At 43.8% G+C, this 18,264-nt stretch overlaps 1 protein-coding gene across 1 annotated transcript; it reads right to left on the bottom strand.

The window, feature by feature from the left end:
- Positions 1–1,782: 1,782 nt before the first annotated feature.
- Positions 1,783–18,204, bottom strand: plekho1b (pleckstrin homology domain containing, family O member 1b). Its single transcript, XM_047360753.1, has 6 exons — positions 15,852–18,204; positions 14,626–14,772; positions 7,865–8,005; positions 7,092–7,196; positions 5,623–5,721; positions 1,783–5,386 (listed from the first exon to the last, which is right to left on the bottom strand). Exons 1-6 carry the CDS (start codon positions 15,876–15,878, stop codon positions 4,703–4,705), a joined length of 1,203 nt encoding a protein of 400 aa, XP_047216709.1. The 5' UTR covers positions 15,879–18,204; the 3' UTR covers positions 1,783–4,702.
- Positions 18,205–18,264: the final 60 nt, after the last annotated feature.

Below are 18,264 nucleotides of genomic sequence, written 5' to 3'. Positions count from 1 at the left end.
TAGGCCGTTCATGCTGGCAACCCCCTCAATGTCTTTGAATTAAAACAATTCTACAGTGCAGAGTGGGTCAAAGTTCCTTGTAAGGTTTAGGGGGTAAATACTTTTTCTCACAGGGTCAGGCTGGTGGATGGACTTTTTTTCCCTTAACGACTAAAAGGGGTTTCTGAAATGATTTAAAAAAACAGCTTTTGGTGTTTCCTAAGTCATCTTCATCCAATATCAACATCAGTTTGAAGATGTAGGATTAAAAAAAGCAACCAGTTTCATCAGCAGTAAACCAGCTGCAAACAGACTACAGCATCTGCCGAGTCACCGGCTGCACCTGTTCCCCCCGGTGACCTCACACACACCTGAGCATGTTACGGTCGTCATAGAGACTGACATAAGGAAGTTTGCATCCAGTTTTAATAACACCAGTTTCAGACTGGAGCTCAATAACACACATGCCTTACACCAAAACAGTTTAGATCTGGTTTACATTTAGAGTAGAGCACACATTTAAACCAGTTTAAACACTGTTAGGTTTAGTTCAGACTTCACTTACACTCAGCTTGGACTCTGTTAGAACCACTTTTTGATCCAGATTTAGATTAGATCACATTTAAAGCCAGTTTAGGTTCAATTTTAAATTAAAAGCCTAATCCAGTTTAGATCCACTATAAATACAACTATTTTCAGAGTGGATATTGGTAAAATGTTTTAGTCCAGACTAGTTTAGACCCAGTTTAGCACCTATGTAACCCAGCTTTGGCCTAACATTAAGGTTTAATAATAATCCAATTTAAACCCAGTTTGAGTTCTATTTGTACGCAAAGTTAGCCATGTTTAAACCCATCTTGGATCCAGTTTAAAACATACTTTAGATCCAGATTGGATCTAGTTTAAGTTCTGCGGATCCAGCCGGGTTATACCCAATTTAAACTAGTTTAGATTCAGTCTCAACTGCATTCATAACCATTTTAGAGTATTTTGGAAAATCTCAATGCAGTTCTGATCCAGTTTAGTTTACATCTTAATTGAAGTGTAATCACATGTTCATTTGTCAAGAACACCTTTCCAGGTGCTCCTGCCTCTGTAACCTGGAGGAACGCTGGGATGACCTCCTGGACCCTGAGGTGGATTCATCAGGTAAATCAGATAAACAGGAGCGTGTCAGATTTTATTTTCAGTCCTTCAGCCACATGTCCAGTTTAAACTCCCATCAGTTCTCGTAGTATTTCCAGTTTTTGGTACAGTACGAGTATGTGATGTACCTCTTCCTGACACTTTGCTCAACATAGAAGAGGCAGAAATCACTTCATTGACAGTTTCGCTTCCTGTCACTCTGTTTCAAAATTTGAAATGATCTGCAGGTGTTTTCCTGTTGGCTTCTGGAACCAATCAGCTGAGAGGGTGAATGATGAGAACGTGACTGTTACCTTGACAACACGAGGGGGTCAACTCTGCAGGTGTGAACTTATGTTTGCATGTTGGATCAACATTTGTCATGTTCTGAATAATCAGAATAGTTCTTATGAGCTCAAAGCCCGTTACCTACATTAAACTGAAATAACAGAACTTTAACCCAACGTACATCAGAACCACACAAGAACCAGATATGTTTAACTTTACCCTTAAAATCACTGAAATACAACCATAAACGGTTGTTGGTGTTTGCTTCACAGTTAAGTTTACAATAAAGCTCTCTCTCTCACACACACACACACACACACACACACAGTTAACGAGCTCCTCTTTCATGAGCTCCTCGTTAGCAGCAAAGTGAGACTCCACACATTCAGGTTCAGTTTGCAGATTTTTATTTAGCACGAGCAGTTCATGACTCAGCTGCTTCAGTTGTTTCACATCGTATCTCAACTAAACTACATTTCCCATGATCCCCTGCAGGGTTTAAGGCTATAGCAGCAGCTTGCTGCCACAGGAGCACATTTAAAATATGACTGAAGGAGGCAGGGAAGACAGTTAAAAGAACATCCCAGCATTCTGAGAGATGAACTAACACCGACCCGGATTTAGTCCAACTAGAACCACTTGGTCTTTATTCTGGTTCCAATGTGGCTTCAGGCTCAATTCTGTCCAGTTCCAGTCTGAACCCAGGAATGTTTCAATCTGGTTTCAGTCTGGTTTTACTCTAAATCCAGACTGAACCGGTTTGATCCCAGTATGGTCCCACTTTGACCCAGTCTGGTCCCATCCTGAACCACTCTGGTCCCAGTCTTGACTGGTTCCAGTCTGAGTTCAGTTCAGTTCAGGTTTAAATTTGGTTCTTACCCAGTCTGGTCCCATTCTGATCCCAGTCTGTGTTTAGTTCAGGTTTAAATTTGGTTCCGATAGTTTTCTATCAGAACATCGAGCTGTCGGCCCTTTTACACAAACTTTGAGTCCAGTTAAATTAGATCTTAAGTGGATGAGAAACTAGTGTCCCACTGGTTTCACTCAGAACATTGACTGGTCCAGGTTTAGTTTGAGATGATTCCACTGTTCAGCTGGTACTGACAGACAGATGAGGATGGAGGGATTCAGTCCGGTTGGTCCAGTTTAAGGTTCACCTGAGCTGTGAAAAAGTTTCTATCTAGAGAAGAAGAATCAGTGGAGTCTCCAGAGAGCTCAGTCCAACATCATTCCAATGAATGTGAGACAGAACAGTACCGGCCCTGCAGCAGTTGGTCCAAATAGAACCAACGCTGCTGCAGTTCTGTAACTTTTAAACATGGTTTTTCCCTGATGGAGCAGTTTGGGTTGAACCAATTAATTCAACCGGACTTTTTATCCATAGCTGGCTTCATCCACAACGTTCCTGTAAACAGAAGGAAGATCTGACAGAGGAGCCGAGTACCAAGCCCTGAGGAACGTTCTCCAGCAGGAGAAATCATTAGATGGAGTCCGTGGTTCCAGAAGAACCCCGATGTAATCTGGTGGTACCAACACTTTCAGAAGAACAATAAATGCAAAGAAGCAGCGCCACTTGGAGATCCAAACACACTCTCTCAGTTCTTCATTCAGATTTAACACACCGGTACCCTGTGGGATAAAACCGGATCCAAACACTCCACTCAGTTGGAGCTCTTGGCACGTTCCAGGTGAAAGGTTAGTTTAAATCTACCTGAGAAACAGCAGGAAGCAGCAGGGTCTGGTTCTGAAAGGTTACAGGTGGGTTTGAACTTCCTGTTTGGATCAGTAAAACCCTGCAGATGTGATGAGATGAGTTCGGTTCTGTGCTACAGAAAGCCAAAGATACCAAAAGAGTTTACATAGAAAACAGTTTTTCCCAATTGTTGATCTTCACAGCAGCTTTTCTGCAGAACAAAAAGTCCAAGTCAGCAGAGGGGAACCAGGGCTGTTTACAAAATGAAATCAGAACCTTTTCCTAACTGTGTTTTACAACTTCTACCATCAGTCCACCACTGCAGAACTGGCTGTGGAGCTAACAACTCCAAGTGCCAGACTCCACAGCTCCTTCTGGACAATCCAAACGTATCCCCAGAACAGTGCCTTTAGGGGGTTCTGGGTCTGGCAGAGGTCTCCTCCCAGTAGGAGAATTCTGAAAAACCTCCAAATGGGTCATCCTGATCATTCAGAAGAACCAACTCAGCTCACTCCATTCGATGTGGAGCAGCAGCAGCTCTACTCTGAGCTGCTCCGGGATGATGGAGCTCCTCTCCTCATCTCCAAGGCAGAACCCAGCCACCCTGCAGAGGAAGCTCATTCAGCTGCTTCCATCCAGATTCTGGATCTTTCAATCTTGATCTATATCTCAGAACCATATGTGAGGACTGCAGCAGTAACTCCAGAGCTTCACCCTTTAGTTGAACTCCTTCTTCTCCACCACAGACCTGAGCAATCTCCTCATTGCTCCTTCTGCTCCATCCTGACATCCCTCAGGAACACCGGGACACTGGAACTGTTCTTCTGCAGTTGGAGACAGAACCCGACCCCAGAGGGAACATTCAACTAGTTTAGAACCATGACTTCAAACTGAGATCGGACTCTCATCCCAGCAGCTTCCCACTCTGCAGGGAACTGTCCCAGTACAGCTGAAGGTCTTGGCTTTTAGAACCTTATCAGAACCAGAACAATGTTTGTTTAACATGTCTTTTCCGTGTAGAAATAAATCCGCTGGTTTTGCTTTAGAATATTCTAGAACTACCAACATCGATCGGTTGGCTTTGAATCGGGTTTCAATTTCATCTGGATGAGTTCATAAACTGGATCAAAATTCAGTAAAAAACAGCATTTACATACAGCAGAAGCTTTGTTTAAATGTGAATCCTGCAAAATCAGCAGCACCATTTGGCTTTCCAGACCCAGATCATGGTTCCTGAGCAGGGAGTTGGTCCAACCAGAACTTCAGGCCAACGTTCAACCTGAACCCTGCTTAAAGAAGCCACAGAAACCTGAAAAGACACCTGAACGTACAGGTAGGGTTGCAGGTACCCAGTGAGGTCGGCTAGACACCCATGATGCTGGGCGGTCCGAGAGAAAACAGAAGGTCTCACAGGCTCGATTTTGGAAAACAGAACTTATCTGCTGATTGTTACAACAACTTGTGCTGTTCAGACTCCTGAGGAGGTTCTTTGGACTTAGCTGAGCTGAACAAAGCAAAGCGGTGCTTCCAGTTTTGAGTCCCTTCATCTGAGGTCCAGAACCAGGTCTGGGATTTCTGGCTCCCCCTGGGTCAGCCCAGTCTGAAAGACCTCACCACCTATATCAGACTCTTGCGGTTGGGGTTAATTTTGGTGCTGTTGGAGGGGGAGGTGGAGTAGCTGGGATCCAGCTGTCGGTACAACGCCTTCAGCTCCTTGACTTCCTCCAGGACCTCTCGGGCCTGGTTCCAGGCCGCCGCCGCCTCCTTCAGGAGTCTTTCTGCTTCAGTATGGGCTCCATCTGTCGACTGTTTCCCCCCCTTCCCAGCATCCCCGTCGCTTCTGACCTTCATCAGCAGCTTCTCTGTCTTCTCCAGCTTCTGGCTGATGAGCTCCTGCAGCTGGCTGATCGGCATGGTGGTTCCGGTCGGTGTAGAGGTTGAGGAGCGGGATGTGAGTGAGATTTTGTTCTTGGCAGCTTTGGTCTCTGAGTGGTTCAGGATCTCATCCATGGAGGAGCAACGGTTTTTCTCTGTTGTGCTGAGCCGTTTGTCCGGCTGGGGAGTATGGCTCAGGCCCGTCCTTTGCCACACCACCGTCTCACGGGGAAGGCTCTGAGACTTGGTGGAAAGCTCGGTGGTCCAGTCCGAGAGGGCACCATCTGTTTGAGACCTGGGACAGTCTGGACTGAGCTGGGACATTGATTTGTTCAAGTCTTCTGTGCTGACTCCTTTATGAGATGCAGCGACCTCCTCTTGGATCAGGTCCAGAGTCAGCATCCCGTCTGAGGAGGAGGTGGAGGCCTGACAGACAAAGAGGAGATGGGTCACTGACACCTGGTTCTGAGAAAGTTCCTAACCTGAAAAACTGGTGAGCCCAAACATCCTGACAAGAACACCAATAATCCCACAGGATTTGAAATGTTGGGATGTTGGTGCCGGTTGGGGTCAGCAGCATGTGGTCATAATGTTTTGGCTCATCTGTTCTGGATGAATGTTGGATCAAAATGAATAAGCTGAAGGTTTCCCTTCATACTGACCACGGCCAACAGGTGGCCTCGGGTTGGAAGCCGGCGGTTTTGAGGAATCTTCACGCGGTCTCTGGTCAGATGAGACAGCTGAGAGTCCTCCACCATCACCTGGAAGATGAAGAAGAAGCAGAGACCTTGTTAGACTGAATCGGGTTTAAAACCGGAACTAGGGCCAGAAGAGGTGTAAGGCCCGAATGCTGTCGGTTCTTATTGACCCTGACCCGCCTGCTGTCAGAGGGGACCAACAAAGCCAGGGACAGGAAGCTTCGAGACATCAGACAGCTGTGGTGTGAAGACAACAGGAAGTCAGGGTAAAGATTTTATCAGACATCGGGGAAGTCGAGATCCCTAAAGACACTGAGAAACAACAGATCAGAAGAACCCTTCAGAACCAACTACAGAACCTGAGGGTCAGAGACAGTTTAATGTAAATCCAAACAGATCTGACCTTGCTCTGGGGAAGCACCAGAAATCCTGAGAGAACGGAACAAAAATTAATCAATGAACCTCTTTAGACTCATTCAGCAAATCGATGTAAAGCATTTCCACTGATGCCCAGAAAACTTCAGTTTCCCAGGTTGGGTTTAAACCCAAAAGAATCTCTTTAAGCCAGCTAGTGAACAAGTTAACTTGAATGGGTCTAAAACAGTTCTGATTGGAGCAGAAAGGACTGAAAATATCCATACATTTGTATTACAGTTTTTTACTACTGCTTAAGCATGATTTTGAAAACAGGACTCAGAATTTCAAAACACTTCACATACAATATGCAGAACACCTCAGATCCTGTGCAAAATGAAACACTCTTGTAGCACGTTTCTAAAAACCATATTCTGTTACCATATGAACCACACACATTACATAAGGCCGAAATCTGTTTGAACCAGTTACACACTGCTGTGTTTCAACACTTTTAACGAGCCTTGAACAGCCGCAGCGTCGATTTGGTCACAAGCCTCTTCCATGGCCTGAATGAGGGGCACCTGAGCCTGGGGCCTTCCATTTTGGTTGAAAGCAGGAGACCTCACCTGCTGCATTTTTCTAGTGCTGAAACCTGATTGGTGGGTCTACAATAAAGCAATCAGGTGTTTGCACACCTGATGTGTGTGTTTGATCAACTGGTTAATCGTTGTGGTGATTTGTCAGTCATTGCTTTGGAATTGCAAGGAAGTGACATCATGATATACTTCTGTGTCTGACGTAAACAAGTATGTTTAGTGTTTCGCTAATCACTGTGTGTATTGTTCTGCAAAAAGTGTGAGGCTGACTTTGTGTTTATAGTAGTGAGAATCTGGTCCAACGTTTTCCTCCTTGAGTGTAAGGTGTTGATAATTATGTGATTTGCTTTAATTGTTTACGCAATCATAAAAAACTGTAATTTATTCTGACCAGAACCAAGAAACCAGCACAGAAACGGGTTTGTTTGTACACCTGGTTAAAGATCCAATCAGACATACTGGTTAAACTGGGCTATATACCTCATCCAGGATCAGGTTCTTGGCTCTGGCGATGGCTGTGTTCAGAATGTTGATCCAGGACTCCTTCTCCTCTGGACTCATGGCCAGGAAGACCAGGTTCGGAACCTGAAACACACACATGGTGACACACCTGAGTTTGTGAGAGTGGGCGGAGCTTTTTCCAATACCAAGGCCACCTGCTACTGACTGAAACAGCAGCCATGTGGGAACAGTCTGTTGGAGAACCTCTCACTGCTCTTGGACTTAGCTGCGAAGTCCCTCAGGGTCAGATTCTGCCAGGTCAGGTCCAGTACCAAACATTTGTGGAAAGAACAAAACTAAAACCTGAACTCTGCCCAAAAAAAGACCTTAAATCTTCTTTCGTTCAAACTTGAACTTTCAAAGTGAGGTCTTTCCTTCACCCCCAGGTTTATTGTGAACTCAGCCAAGCAGAGAACCCAAACGACAGAATCTGAAATTATTTAGCTTCACACTGACTGACCAGGTAGGAATTGGAGGCTGTGTGTACAGGTGTGTAGCTGTGTGTAACTGTTTGTGCAGGTGTGCAGCTGTGTGCACAGATGTGTACAGGTGTGTAGCTGTGTACACTGGTTCAATTCAATTCAATTTTATTTATATAGCGCCAATTCACAGCACATGTTGTCTCAAGGCACTTCACAAAAGTCAGGTGTGCAGCTGTGTGTACAGGTGTGTAACAGTGTATACTGTGTGTAGCTGTGTATATTGTGTGTATAATTGTGTACAATTGTGTAGCTGTGTGTACAGGTGTGTACCGTGTTCCCTGGCGAGCTGGAGCGGTGCAGTCTGAACTTGCTGTGGCTTTTCTTGCTGCGACTCTTGTTCTTCCTGATCTCTTCGCAGCGTTCGTAATCGGACAGGTCCAGGACTTCATCAGCCCGACCAAGCTCCTTCACCTGGAGACACACAGGAACAACAGGTAACTGACACAGGAGTCCTGGATGACAAGGCAGAGCATGGTGGACATTAAATGTCAGAGAATCAGGTCCACTTTAGTAACCACAGTGGGAAGGTTTTTAAGTTGGGTTTAACAGTGTTGTTCTAAAGATTATATTTCATCTTTTATGGTGAAATTGTTTCCTTCATGCATTAAGAAAAAGACAGAACCATGATGCAAAACACAACAGAATGATTAACCTGATTGCAATGCTGTGGCGAGACCTTAGAAGAAACCTGAATGAAGTGAAGCAATGTTGAAAAGAAGAGTTGGCCTTAACTTCTCCAGAACAAAATGACCCTTTTATCTTTCAGAACGTGGTAGTGTTAGTGATTGACTCAGAGACAGCAGAAGTCACAGTCCACACTCTGATTACCTGCAGCTTCACCTCAGTTTGTTGGTCTCCATGGAAACAGGATCCATTATTAACCAGCCTTAAACTGAGACTTCCTGGGAGGGAGGCCACGCCCACATGCTGGACCTATCTACCTCTGTAAGGACAGGCAGTCTCACTCATTTTGTACTGCTACCCACCCAGACCTTTTATCTGATTTAGTGTTAAATACAGATAAAGTTATTATAGTGGGGGATTTTAACATTCATGTTGACACTGAAAGTGATAGCCTAAATATAGCCTTTAATGCTATCTTAGACTCAATTGGCTTTGATCAAAACATTAACAAACCTACCCACCTTTGTCTTCATTCTCTGGACCTTGTGCTGATATATGGCATTGAGTGTAAAGACATAACAATATTCTCTCATAACCCTGTCCTGTCTGACCATTTCTTGATAACATTTGAGTTTAATTTAACTGAGTTCTCCACACCTGAAAGAACATTTCATTATAGTAGATCATTATCAGACGATGCTGTAACAACCTTTAAAGAATCTGTTCCACTTTTAATTTCCTCATTATCACTGAAAAACACAGTGGAGGACAATAATTCTGTTTCTGCCCCTTCACAAATTGATTGTCTGGTTCATAGTGTTTCTTCATCATTGCATGGTGCATTAGACAATGCAGCCCCCTTGAAAAAGAAGGTAATCATTCATAGGAGGCTAACTCCTTGGTTTAATTCAGAGCTGCGTACTTTAAAGCACAATGTTAGAAAATTGGAGAGAAAATGGCGCTCTACACACCTAGAGGATTCCTACTTAATCTGGAAAAATAACCTACTGTTGTATAAAAAGACACTTCACCAAGCTAGAACAGCTTATTTCTCATCATTAATAGAAGAGAACAAGAATAATCCTAGGTTTCTCTTTAGTACAGTTGCTAAACTTACACAGAGTCATAGCTCTGTTGAGCCATCCATTCCCTTAGCTCTCAGCAGTCATGATTTTATGGGATTCTTCTTAAATAAAATTGATTCTATTAAAAATAAAATCTTTGACATACTCCTGAAGATGATTACTTCATCCTCAACAAGTGAGACAACATTGGAAATAACTGCAGAACCTGATCTGTGTTTGGACTGTTTTGATCCTGTGGAGCTTCCTGAGTTATCAGAAATATTAGCTTCATCTAAACCTTCAACTTGTATGTTAGACCCAATCCCAACCAAATTATTTAAGGAAGTGTTCCCTCTGATTACCAGCCCCATTTTAGATATAATTAATCTATCTTTAGTAAATGGATCAGAACCACAGGCTTTTAAGGTAGCTGTAATTAAACCTTTACTTAAGAAACCTTCACTTGATCGAGATGATTTAATAAATTACAGACCTATATCCAATCTTCCATTCTTATCTAACATTCTTGAGAAAATAGTTGCTAATCAAATGTGTGAACATTTATACAGCAATGACCTGTTTGAAGAGTTTCAGTCAGGTTTCAGAGCTCATCATAGCACTGAAACAGCTCTGCTGAAAGTCACTAATGATATTCTTATGGCCTCAGATAATGGACTTGTGTCTGTTCTGGTTCTGTTAGATCTCAGTGCTGCATTTGATCCAGTCGACCATAATATTCTCTTAGAAAGGCTGGAATATGCTGTAGGGATCAGGGGAACAGCACTAGGCTGGTTTAAATCTTATCTGTCTGACAGATTCCAGTTTGTTCATGTAAATGATAAATCATCTTTAAACTCCAGGGTTAATTGTGGAGTACCACAGGGTTCAGTACTTGGGCCAATTCTCTTTACTATATATATGCTTCCAATAGGTCAAATTATTAGGCAGCATGGGATAAATTTTCACTGTTACGCTGATGATACTCAGCTTTACTTATCCATAAATCCTGATGAACCCAACCAGTTAGATAGACTACAAGCATGTCTTGAAGATATAAAAACTTGGATGACTTTAAATGTTTTGCTTCTAAATTCAGACAAGACAGAAGTTGTCATCTTTGAACCGGAGTCTTTAAAAAAGAAACTTCTTAGTCAATCACTTAACCTGGATGGCATTAAATTGACCTCTGATAATAAAGTAAAAAACCTTGGTGTTAACTTTGACTAGGACATGTCATTTAAATCCCATATTAAACAGGTTTCTAGGATTTCCTTCTTTCATCTCCAGAACATTGCCTAAATTAGAAATATCCTGTCCAGGAGTGACGCTGAAAAACTAGTCCATGCATTTGTTACTTTAAGGCTGGACTATTGTAATTCTTTACTATCAGGATGTCCACAAAATGCAGTTAAAAGCCTTCAGTTGATTCAAAATGCTGCAGCAAGAGTTCTAATGAAAATTAAAAAGAGAGATCATATTTCTCCTATTTTAGCTTCCCTTCATTGGCTCCCTGTTAAATCCAGAATATAATTTAAAATTCTCCTCCTCACATATAAAGCCCTTAATGATCTAGCTCCATCATACATCAGAGATCTGATTGGTCCATATGTTCCTAACAGAGCACTTTGTTCTCAGACTGCAGGTTTACTGGTGGTTCCTAGAGTCTCTAGAAGTAGAATGGGAGGCAGATCCTTTAGTTATCAGGCTCCTCTCCTGTGGAACCAGCACCCAGTTTTAGTCCGTGAGGCAGACACCCTGTCTACTTTTAAGGCTAGGCTTAAAACTTTCCTTTTTGATAAAGCTTATAGTTAGAGTGGCTTAGTTTATCCTGAACTATCTCTGTAGTTATGCTGTTATAGGCTTAGGCTGCTGGAGGACATAATGACCACTTTCACCCTCTTCATTACATTCTCATACTACTCTCCAATTATTTTTACCTCTGTCTTCTTCCCTCCCTGTTGGTTGGAGTAAGGGGGAGTCAGGTTTAGCCTAAACCGGCTCAGTTATGGTTGAGGTCCAAACACACCCTCCATTTCTGCTACCTGTATGACCCCTTCTCTTTTCCAATGATTATAATCAGTCTGACAGAGAGAGGTATCCCAATCCTTGTGGTTTTTAGTATAACAATGACCATCAGTGGGCTCTAGATGGACAAACTTTATCAGTTTATTATTTAACTTAGTACCCCTACCCTTTGAGAAGAGCCTTGAGACGACATGTGTTGTGATTCGGTGCTATATAAATAAAACTGAATTGAATTGAGGAACAGTTCAGTTTAGGTTTGGTTTCTGTGTTCTTCAGGTTCCATTCGGGATTAGTTTTGATCGGTTCTGTTCAGTGTTCAGGAAGAAGCAGTATTATCCACTTCTGCATTCTGATTCTGACAGGTTTTGTGGACTGTTTCAAACTTTGTGACACTTTGGGTGGGTCCTTCTTCGAGACTAAACCAGAGTTAAATCTGATCCTTTAACCTGCCATTTAAAGAACCACAGTTCTCCCATGGTGACAAACTTGCCCCAGCAGCTGAACAGAACCTCCATGAGACCAGCCGATCCTCTCTGATTCTGTCTGGGTCCTCGGGCTGGTATGACTATTCCCTCCGATGTACCCGCTTGCATCATCAATCGATAATCAATACTCAGTCCCTGTGAACAGTTACATAACGAGCTGCAGCGACCTCTGACTGTCCCCAACACGTTGCTGTTCCTGCATGGAACCATCAGCAGCTGCAGCCGACAGTTTTGGGTGTATTTCAGATCCAGAACCATCTCAGTGACAGCACGGTTGTCTTTATGACTTACTGTTTTCCTTCCTGTGATCTAACTGCCCTGTAACCCTTGAAAGAGGTTCTTCAGGCTTTCTGAAGGTCTAAAAGAGTTTTTTTTTTTTTGGATTAGGGCTGAATCAGGACATTAAAGCTGTTCTGTATGACTGACAGGTGCAGCGGCCAATAGAGGACGAGCCCCGGTTAAAGCTCCATCTGTTGGACCACGATATGTTAATCCTCAGTAATCTTTAGTGTCAGACATGATGTTCACACGAGTACAAACTGAGTCCAGGCAAGTTCTGCTGGTTATCAGGTCACATCACATCAGTTACTTACAGAATCTTGGATCTGATTAGTGTGGGCTGGAGAACATCCTACTGCATCACTGATGTTCTGCTGCAGGAACCGGTAGTAAATCCTGTGTGTGGGTGAAGCTGCAGGTTCTCAGCAGGTGTGTTGGTCCCTGCAGAATGACCTTACCCTGTGCTGCTAAAGCTCATCATGCTGGACTACATCTCCCATCATCCCTCAGTGCAGACTGTGTGTTTCAGACTGCAGAAGTGCATCCAGATTAGATCCACGCAGTGTGGACATAAAGACAACCTCATGACAGCTGATCCAGACCTCGGATCAGAGTCTCTGAGTAGAGTTGGATCAGTGCTGGGGCTGACTGCGGACAACGTCCTGAAGGACAGGACATAAATCACCTGCCAGACCTTTCCAGGATTTTTTTAAACCAACTTATCGAGAGCTGAGCTGCATCTGTAGATTAACTTGTGGTGTCTGGAAGCAGTTCTGCTCGGATCCGAGGAGATTCTGAGGAGCTGATTTGATAAATTAATTTCATTTTAATCCCGAACCGTCCGAGACAATGTCCCAGTCATCCTCACCTTCATCGCTGAGGCCCTGCTGGTTGTCATCGGTTACCACTGGGGGAGGGTGAATTCCTGTGGTTACCATGGAGACCCCTCTCCCCCCGCTATCAATGGCGTCATTTAGGCGGAAACACACACCAGTATTTCTGTGCATATAAGGACCGACTGATCTGGATCTTACTGAACCCTGAAACCAAGTCAGAACCATCAGACTGAACAGCCTCACAGTGACATTCTTCTGCTTTCAACAAGTTCTGTTGGTCAGTTGTTCAGTCTCCTACAAATCAAACTGAAGGCATCAATATTTTCATCTGAATGGAAAAATTCCCTTAATCAGACAGAAAACTGGGAAATCCAAACTTCCCTCTCAGTTTGGATTTCAGGAGAACAAATCCGTGATGTTCAGTGGATCACCTGCCGGAGCCAAACAGAGGAGGTTTATTTCGTTGCAAAGTTACTGAATGGCCAGCAGACAGAGAAAGAGGTGGAGGAGGACTGTTTCTGTTCCTCGGTGGTTCTTCTGGTGCAACACTGAGGTTATTTCTGATCGGACAGGAAGACAAGCTGCTGAAAAGAGGAACCTCACTCTTTCTGATCTCCACGGAAACGCTCTGAACCAACGACTGATGTCTCTGACAGCCCAATATGGTGCTGAGGCGGCTGTCAGGAAGCTTCTATGTGTCATGTGACCAACATGGTGGTGGTCAGAAAGAGGAACCAGAGGAAGAATCGGTTCTTCTAAATAAGGAACTGGCTGATGTACCTGAACGCACCACAGACACATAGCTAACTCACATCCAGACCAGAGACCGGACTCATCTCTCCATTATTATCCTCACAGACCTGTTCCCACTGCGAAGCATTACTGCTGCAGGATATAAGGGTCTTCTTTATACAGAGAACCTGCAGAACCATACATTCTAGACCCATGTGGGTTCTAAACTCAGAAGGTCCTCCCTGCACACATCAAGATAAACGGAGACAAAGGTCAGCTAAGGTTCAGTAAGACCAGGAGGTTCTAAACATATGTTGTGTACATGTTGAAGGTTCTGTGTAACCCATAAAAGTTCTACAATGGTTTTGTGGAGACCGTTCTGCAGGTTCTCTGTCTGATGAAGGTTTAGGGAGGATATTTGTATTAGTTAAAGGTTCTCTATGGACAGTTGCTTCTGAAAAAGGTTCTGTGAGAAGGTTCTCTCTCTGCTAAAGGTTCTGTAAGAAGGTTCCAGCCTGTGTGGCAGCAGTGAAACCTGAGCTTTCTGTGTGTCTGCCTCTCGGACTGAAACTCGACTCCTGCAGAACGTCAACAGCAGAAAGTGGAGGAGATACATGAAGATTGCAGATGGAACCAAACCAACACCCAAGGAACCCAGAGGAACCTCAGATTCTGCTGAGTTTTGTAGAACTCTTAGGTTCTATGATGTAGGGCTGAATGTTGTTCTCTAAGTTTAAATCTTTAGAACAAAAATTAGGAGAACCTTTGATTCAAGACGTTCTCTGTGATGATGTGTAAATTAAAAAACTGCACTGTCTGTTTAAATCAGTCACACTGACTGAGGTCATTGATAACATCAGGTGGTTTCTGTCTCCATGACAACACCGTCTGTCATGTGGTGTCCAGTCCTCTGGGACAGGTGATGATTAAGGCTCTGACGGTGACAGGTGCTGTTCACCTGTAAGCCCCACCCCCTGCTGACTGACCTCTTTCTCACAAATAAACAGCTGGTCTCCTTTCAGAACCACGAAGCGGTTTTTCCAGATTTCCCTGAAGATCCCCTTTCCACAGAACTTTCTGATCCAGCCCATTTTATCCGGCGGAGCGTTCTGCTGAGCGGACTCCGCTGGGTCCTGAAACAGGAAGAAGGAAGCTGTCAGGTGAGTCGGATACACTTTATTGACGTGAACAGACTGAACTCTGGTGGTGACCTCTGACCTTCATGGTTCTGATAAGAACATTTGAGCCCTTTGAGTCTCTGCTGGTTTGATGTGGGATTTTGGTTTCATGTTGAAGTCAGGTTGGAGCTTTCCAGAAACTGCCGCAGGAAGAAGGAAAATCTACCAACAATCTGTGTTTTAAAGCTGCTGGTGCTGGTTCTGTTCTGTTGGCCTGCAGTTTTACTTCGGCTCAGAATAAATCATTTTACTCCTGATACAACAACACAATAATCGGAGAAAAGTCCGAAGATTCACCACTCCGAGTTTCTGTTACTGTTTAAACTGAAACGTTAGGGTTAAAAACACGAACAAAATCACTCAGAACCGGTTCTATCAGTTAGAACTTTATCCTAACTTGATTTTACTTTTTTAATCTATGTTGCGTTCATGGTCCTGAATGATGATTTTAACCGGTTGGTGCGTTCAGCGTCCTGAGTGTTTGTTATAAAGTGCCCTGTGTTGCGTTTAGGTTCCTTATTGTTAAATGCTTTTGTCTGTGGTGCGTTAAGGGTGCTGATTGTTCATTTGACCTGCCCTGTGGATGCTTTCGAGTCGCAGTTGATAAATTGAACTGCTCTATGATGCGTTCAGGTGTCAGATGTTGGTCATCTAATCCCGTGGATATCTGTAACATGAACCTTTGTTGGCAGATTAACTGTCACTCTGCTCTGGGTGGCTCCTTCCCCTCGGAGCTTCTGGATTTAACGACACATTTGTTTACACCTGAACCCATCACATCACTCTGTTTCAGATTTTTAATTTTTTTTCTAACTTTTTAAACTCTTTAAATCAAACCGAGTAGAATCTGTCCGCGTCAAACACCACAATAACAAAGTATACCTTTTATTGTGAAAATCGAAAACACTTTTTGCAGCAAATAACGGCTTTTGTGACCTTCAGAATAAAAGTGCAGCCTAATCCTAGGGCTTTTGTTCCCCCAGGTTCGGTTTAACGGTGGAAAAGCAGCCGGTACCGGTTCCGCCAGAACTCACCCGTTTCCCGTAGCTGTTCTTCCTCATGCTGGGGGTGTCAAGCAGCCGTGAACAGAACTTCTCCCACTTTCACAGAACTCCGTTATTTGTCCACGCAGCGCTGCGGAGCGGCACAGCCGGTGAGAGGTTAAAAGCCGGAGAAAGTTCCGCAGGGAGGACCAGGGCTTCCTGCTCTGCGCCGCCGCACCTTCGCTCTCTGTCCGCGGGGTTAACTGTGTGACCGCCCCGCTGCTACTACTGCCGCCGGGCTCCGCTTCATTCTGAGCAGCCAGCAGCAGCTCTGTGGGTCGGTGTCCGATTACTCCCCCTCCTCTGGACTCCCCGCTGGCTCAGCGGCTCCTCGGCAGCTTTACAGCGCCTCCCTCTGGCGAACAGCAAACGTGGACCCAGTTCAACCAGAGCCTGTTGGCTTTAGTTCTGGCTTCGTTTGCAGCAGCTCTGAGATAAGATCCAGAATGAAAACATCGATGATTTGCAGAAAGAAACTAAAATCTACATTTTTTTTTTTTTTTAGGAAATTCATTTATCATCAATGTTCAACTTATTTAATTTCAGGTTCCTTCAGATGTTCTTAAGGCGAGTGGCCTAAGTTCTAAATGATGTTTTCTGAAGCAGGAGACCAGAAAAGAGGTTGAGGTTTGGATCCCTAGGATGGATGTCGCAACATTTATTAAAAGTGGTTTGGACCAGCTGAATCGTCATTTGTCCATCAGATGGACCGCTCTGTCCTTTGTTTATTTTCATTAAAACATGGACCTCCTGCTACGTGTCTCAATGTTGCAGATGGTGTAATAACAGGTTATGAGGACTGAGTCTCTACTTGACTGAAGGAGCTCCAGGATCCTGGTGGTCCTGAGAAATGGTAGAATGGAGCAGAAGATGGACCAGTTCTTCCTCTGCAGTAATAAGGATGTTGGTGGTGAAGGAATAGTTAAGTTAAAAAGTTAAGCTCTGGATTTATTGTTTCATCTATATTCAAGCCCTCACCTATGGTTCTGAGATATGGATCATGACTGGAGGAACCAGATCCTGGATAGAAGCAGCTAGAATGAGTTTCCTCTGTAGTGGCTGGGCTCAGGGAGGAGCTCCTTACTTCTCTACATGGAAAGGAGTTGGCTGAGGTGGTTCTTCTGATCAGGATGATTATGAACCAGATGGATTTATGGTTTGGTCCGAAGTAAGTGATGTTCCCTCTACTGGTCCTGTCTGCAGATCCTTGGTTCTGATGTGGATCACCGTGTTAATCCCACTCATCCTGGTCTGGATGTCGGCAGATGTTGAGGCTCCCAGCTGACCTGGAGTCAGTTTCAGTGTCGGCTCAGATCCCAAACTGGGTCAGATAGAGATGGAGTCTGATCTGCAGATTATCTGCTGACACGCATCATTAAAACAACAACAATGACAACAACATCATCCTCCTGAGCTGCAGATTATCCTGCAGGTCCACTCTGATCTGGTCTGGTTCATTATCAGCTCAGACAGACATCCAGCCCAGATATCAATTAACCGTTTATTGGTTAATTAACTGCCCACTGTGGACGATGCAGTCTTCATCATCACCACCATCAGCAGCAGCTCTGTGGGTCCAGACTGGTGAACAGCTTCCAGCCCCGTTCAGGGTTAGGGTTAGGGTTGAGCCTCCTTCACTCCGTTATGAAGGCCAGAATCTTAAAGTAGAAGGTTCAAGATTCTCTATTGGATCCTCTGGTGTTCTGATGAGAACTGGAAGCAACAAACTATTTACAAGCAGCAGAGTTTAAATAAGAAAAGTTTGAGGCATTTATTGGGCTCAGATCATGTGAGGTTATCTGTCCAATCAGAGCTAAGGATGATCTGATGGACCGGTTCCTTTTGATCTTTACTGTTTGGAAATGAATGATTTCAATGAGAAGCTCTGAGATTTTTGTAAAAAGTTTAAGTTAAAGAAAAAGTTCATTAGAATGAGAATGAGACACATTTATTTATTTTTTGTTTAAATCTTGTTTTCCCTTCAGTTTTAGTTTTAATTAAATGTTTTATTAATTTTCTTCATACTAATGGACCATGAACCCTGCCCTACCTAACCTCAATCTGTCTCATCCACAGGTGTATAACATCTGTCCAGCACCTGGGGTCCGAGTGCAGGAGGGGCGGAGCTTCTTTAGCACCAAAATATATTAAAAGATTTATGGCTGTATCTTCTATTTCCTGTCTACTCTGGATCCCCAGAACCAAATATGGAGGAGCGGCATCCAGTTCTTCAGCTCCGCTGATCTGGAACAAACTTCCAGAATCTCTGAGTTCTTTTAGATCCAGTTTAAAACCCAGTTGTTCTATTTAAACTCTGAACTGAAACATCATTTATTTGGTCCAACTTTTCTTTCCCTTTTTTTTATTGTGACATTGCTGTGACCTTCTGTTTTCTTTTTTGTTT

The sequence above is a fragment of the Girardinichthys multiradiatus genome, chromosome 3 (assembly GCF_021462225.1).
Source record: "Girardinichthys multiradiatus isolate DD_20200921_A chromosome 3, DD_fGirMul_XY1, whole genome shotgun sequence".
NCBI classification, from domain to species: Eukaryota; Metazoa; Chordata; class Actinopteri; order Cyprinodontiformes; family Goodeidae; genus Girardinichthys; species Girardinichthys multiradiatus.
This window is presented reverse-complemented; position numbering and strand designations above follow the sequence as displayed.